The 5,737-nt window shown below is 35.8% G+C and overlaps 1 protein-coding gene across 2 annotated transcripts in view; it reads left to right on the forward strand.

Annotated features, from left to right (window-relative positions):
• Positions 1–5,737, forward strand: part of LOC106876880 (anamorsin) — a 51,906-nt gene that overhangs the window by 25,358 nt on the left and 20,811 nt on the right. For both annotated transcript variants that reach the window (XM_014925621.2, XM_014925619.2), the window contains exon 6: positions 3,130–3,245. In XM_014925621.2, the coding sequence (XP_014781107.1) occupies positions 3,130–3,245 (116 nt within the window). The remainder of the gene's footprint in view (positions 1–3,129; positions 3,246–5,737) is intronic.

Here is a 5,737-nt window from a genome sequence, read left to right on the forward strand (position 1 = left end):
GTGTATATATATATTATGTATGTATGTGTGTATATATATATATTATGTATGTATCTGTGTATATATATTATGTATGTATGTGTGTATATATATTATGTATGTATGTGTGTGTGTATATATATAGATATGTATGTGTGTGTATATATTATGTATGTATGTGTGTATGTATATATATATATATGTATATATGTGTGTATGTATATATATATATATATATATATATATATAATGTATGTATATATATATATATATATATATCTATCTATATGTAATGTCTGTATGTATATATATATATATATATATGTATATAATGTATGTATGAGTGTTTATGTGTGTGTGTATGTGTGTATACTTGCATACATACCTGCACATGTGTGCTCACACATACACACACCTACTTATTCCAAGGTGTTATCTCTTATTTTAACTTACTTTCTCTCTCACACTTTCCCTTGTTGCCCCCCCCCCCTCTCTGTGCCTCTTCTTTGTATTACATGCTATTTCTACCACCTACCACAGTGCATCTCTGCTCACTTCCTCTCTCTCTCGCCACCACCAGTTTTCACCATCAACCACAATCTCTGCAACCCTTGTGTACATTCTAAACATCTCAAACTACCAGATATAAACTGAGATCTGATACCACTAACACAGTGATACAATAACCCTGAGTTGGTGTCTGTCTGTCTATCTGTGTCTGATGGTGTTGGTAGTGATGGCTGGGTGTAGAGACTGTTGGTGTATTCTTACAATGCTAGAAATTACAACACTGTTGCAGGGATGTATTTTAAGTGGTTGTAGTGAGGGAGAGGATTTTATCTATTTTTTTTGGTGGAGATGGTTATGTATTTGTTGCTATGTTGTTTAGCCCCAGGTTGGCTATAATCCAGTAGACTTATGATTAAAGACATTCCAGATGTGATCATCTCTTTTTTTTTATTAATTTTTATTCCTGTACAATACAATTTCAAATGTGTATCTAAACTACAATATGCCATATATCTTGTTTTTTTTTTTAAGACTGTAAGATATGATTTGAGGGAGATTTGGCTACTTTTTCTTGCAGGTCAAATAGAAACTTCTTAGCATAGAAGCTTCCTCATTGGCTTGTATGTTGTTATTGATGGTGGTGTTGGATGTTGTTGTTTAACCCCAGGCCAACCCTGATTGAGCAGATCTATGATCAATAACATTCCAGCCATAACCAACCTGTCTTTTCCTTATATGCAAGAAACTCCAGGTCCTTTTTTGTTTTAGGATGATAGGTTGTTATTTGAGGGATATATGGCTGTTATTTCTTACACGGTGGCATGTGTAAGACATTCGAGCGAAATCGTTGCCAGTGCCGCTGGACTGGCTCCTGTGCAGGTGGCATGTAAAATACACCATTTTGAGCATGGCCGTTGCCAGTACCACCTGACTGGCCTTCGTGCCAGTGGCACATAAAAGCACCCACTACACTCTCGGAGTGGTTGGCGTTAGGAAGGGCATCCAGCTGTAGAAACTCTACCAAATCAGATTGGAGCCTGGTGTAGCCATCTGGTTCACCAGTCCTCAGTCAAATCGTCCAACCCATGCTAGCATGGAAAGCGGACGTTAAACGATGATGATGAATTGACTGCTTACTTAGAGGCTGGCCAGTGGTGGATGTTGTTGATGATGATAGTTTAATTGATAATGTAGCAATAGCTGTTATAGAGCTCACCCTACAATGTAGTGTACAATTATAAATAGTATTTGTTGTTTAACCCCATTTTTTTTTAACATTATCCAATGTATCCTTCAAATATTTAACATTGTCGGATTTGATTTTAGGGAAATTTAGCTATTTTTCACAGATCAAATTATCTGTATAGGCTCTGTTATTGGGTCACTAATGAAGTTATCCTGTTTTGAATTTCTTTTTTTAATATTGTAATTGTGTAGCAACTTATTTCCTAACAGGTCACTGTTGAATACTAACGACACACAAAATGTTTTATTTAAAAAATGTATTTTTTTGTTTTTGTTTGTGGTGGAGAATTCTCATTGATACTCACAGCCATGCATGTGTGTGAGCATCCTGCTTGAGTAACATGTACTCTGGTGATAATGTGTATGTGTGTGTGTGTGAGATGGACTTCTATTCAGTTTCCATCCACTGAATCCCACTCAAAATCATTTGTTGGTCTTAGGCTATTGTGGAAGATAGTTGCTCAAGGTATAAGACAGTTGTATTGAACCCAGAACAATGCAATTACAAAGCAATTGTCTTAACTACACTGCCATATTAGTGATATTTTTGTTTGTTAGTATTAGGCTGGTCTTCATCCAGCTGATTGAGAAGCAGTCTGTTTATGCTTTATTTACAGGATTTTATGATTATTCTGTCTTTTATTTTTAGATACAGTTCAGGTGAGACTATATTATTCAATATCTTCTGTTTTTTTAAATGGTAAGGGTATGGTATGATAGATTTGGTTACAATTTTAGCAGGTTGAGGGACTGTGTAGAATCTTTATTATTAGTTTGCTTGTTTTGTTTAGCCCCAGGTGAGCTCTACTCAAGCAAATGAGCAATGGTCTGTGATCGAAGGCATTCCGGCCTTGATCATCTGATTATTATGTATATTCAGGATGTGTATTGTTGTTGATAGCATTGCAAATTGTTGTTGTTCTTGTTTAGCCTCAGTTCAGTTCTGATTAAGAAGACCTATAATCAAAGGCATTTAGCCATGTCTCTCTTGTTTTTTTTTCCTACATGCAGGGGAACTAAGATCATTTTATCTAACATGTTATTTTCTAAGATTGTAGGATGTGATATGAAGGAGATAGGGTTGCTATATATAGCAGATTGAACAACCACCTAGAAACTTCTTCATTGACTTGTATTGCGGAAGGTTTTCTGTGGTTGTGGTGGCATTCCAAATGCAACCATTTAGTCGCTTTCTATCGGTCTGTATAACTATCTACACTATATCCATCCATCCATCCATCAGTCTATCTAATTATCTATCTGTTTATCTCTCTGTATGTCTATCTGTCTTTCTCTATATTGATACTTCCATCTATCCCTTAATTAATTTATCTGTATATTTATCTACTTATCTATCTGCCTAACTATCTATCTGTACATCTATCTATTTTTCAGCTGACTGTGGTGGAAGCAGGAAAAAGAAACGGGCTTGCAAAAATTGTACATGTGGCCTGGCAGAAGAGCTAGAAGGAGAAAACAGACCAACTATGCCAAAATCTGCTTGTGGCAATGTATGTATTGTGTTTTTATTTACTCTGTTTGAATGATTCTATTGAGTAGAAAAAGCCCCAGCCTAGTATTCATTTTCAGTTCCCAGGTTCACCTCACTTATAATTCTTAAAAGTTCAACCCTAATTTAACATACCTTATATTCAGAGGCATTTGACTCTTGACCATCCTGTATTTTTATCTGCTAAACTACACCTAGAACCTCATTGCCCAATGCAGTCTTTTCTGAGGCAGTACTGTCTAACTTGAGAAGAGGAGGATGACTATGATTAGCAGGTCAAACAACTCTGTAGAGTCTTATTTATTGGGTCATGTTTTTTATCTTGTTTCAACCCTTAGACTGTGGCCATGCTGAGGCACTCTGTGAAAGGTTTACTTGAGCAAATTGACCCTGGTACTTATATTTTACTAAGCCTGGTCCTTATTCTATCATTCTCTTTTTGTTAAATTATGGGGGTATAAACAAGCATTGGTAGTCAAGTGATGGTGGCAGACAAACACAAAGATGCATGCGCGCACACACACGTACTCAAACAACAAGCTTCTTTTAGTGGTCTACTAAATTCACTCACAAGGCTTTGGTCAGCTCAGGGCTGTAGTAGAAGACTCTTGCCTAAGGTGTCACATAGTGGGACTAATTCTAGAACCATGTGGTTGGGAAGTAAACTTCTTACCACACACTCACAAAGATATTCTTGGGGAAGGCGGATGGCAGAATCAGTAAAGCATTGGACAGAATGCCTTGAGATATTTAGTTGTCTCTTTTGTCTGTCTGTCTTTCCATATATACACACACACACACACACAATTAACTACTCATCATGTTACAGTGTCAGTGGTTGAGTATTCCTCACACTTAAACCCTTAATGTAACTATTAGGCAAAATGAGTGTGACAATAATGTGGGATAAGGCTGGGCCCTTTTTGAATTACAGGTATAGTTCCATTCCCTCAAACAGGTTTCCAAATACTTTCTGTCTAAGCAATTTCACTTACAAAGCTTGAGGTCAAATTGATGCTATTTTGAAAAAAACATTTATTCAAAGTGCCTTGCAGTTGGATTTGAATCCAGAACATTGGACTGATAAGTAAAATTCTTGGCCTTGCATACACATTTTATATAATGTTCTACTGTATTACCTTGTTATATTAAATTTTATGTCTAAACATTTGAACTGTAAACAGAAACCAAAGTAGATACTATAGCCAACACATTCAACTAGCTTCTTATCTATTTTGCCAACTCTGCCACCCAATGTTAAACTGTCAGTAACAATAAAAATGATTATTTGTTGATTTTTTTCTTTTTTTTGTTGCTACTTGTCTGAGAAACAATTAGAAATTGTTAAAATAGATTACTGTGTGAATTCATCATAGACATCCACATACCCAACTCCACACCTATGTGCGTATTAACTTACACACACACAGACACACATCTTTTGACCTTTCCTGTAAAGGTCTTGAGAAGTTTTGTTTATTTATTTTTCTAACCAAATTTTTGCCATACATCCTAATCTCTAAAACCTGTGTGTATGTGTGTGTGTGTGTGTGTGTGTGTGTGTGTGCTTGCTTGTGCACATACATTATATGTATATATAGATATATATGAAAATGACCATCCAACCCATGCCAGCTATGTCATCATCATTTTAACATTCATTTCTCTGGGCCCACATGGGTTAGATGAAATTTGTTGAGGCAGATTTTCTACAATCAGATGCCCTTCTTGTCATCAAGTACCCTCCTGTTTCCAAGCAAGGTAATATTTCCCTATGGCCAGATGTATTTTCCCAAAAGATTTGAAATGAAAGACACTGCTTGTATCACGGTGAAACTCATTTACAACACTCATACAATGTCAAGACAAGGAGATACTGATACACACACATATAAATATATATATACCACATACATACAATGGGTTTCTTTCTGTTACAAATCCACACACAAGGCTTTGGTCAGACCAATGCTATGGTAGAAGACACTTGTACATGCTGCCACATTATGGGACTGAAGCTGGAATATGCATTTGAGAAGCAAGTTTCTTAACCATATAACCATGCCTGCATTTATAATATATATATATATATATATATATATATTTTTTTTTTTTTTCAAGGATGTATGCCTGGTCAAGTGGTTAAGAAGTTAACCATACAGTCATAAGCTCCTAGATTTCATTTCACTGTATGCCAACATATGGGCAGGTTCTTTTTTTTTATGTATCATAGTCTGGAGTTGATTAAAGCTCTGTGAATGAAATTAGGTAGATGGGAACTGTAGCATCCTATTAGTTGTACTGCAACCCTATTCTAAGTTAGCTCCTACCATGTCACCTTTTGTCTTAAGCTGATCTAGCTTGTTCATTTAAGAGTATGTAGGGATAGAAGTGAATGCTCATTGTTAAAACTGATGAGAAGGGGGACTATCATACATATATTTGTCTGTGCATGTGTATGTGTGTATACACATACATGTATATATATATATA

This window comes from Octopus bimaculoides, chromosome 6 (genome assembly GCF_001194135.2).
Source record: "Octopus bimaculoides isolate UCB-OBI-ISO-001 chromosome 6, ASM119413v2, whole genome shotgun sequence".
In the NCBI taxonomy this organism is placed as follows: Eukaryota; Metazoa; Mollusca; class Cephalopoda; order Octopoda; family Octopodidae; genus Octopus; species Octopus bimaculoides.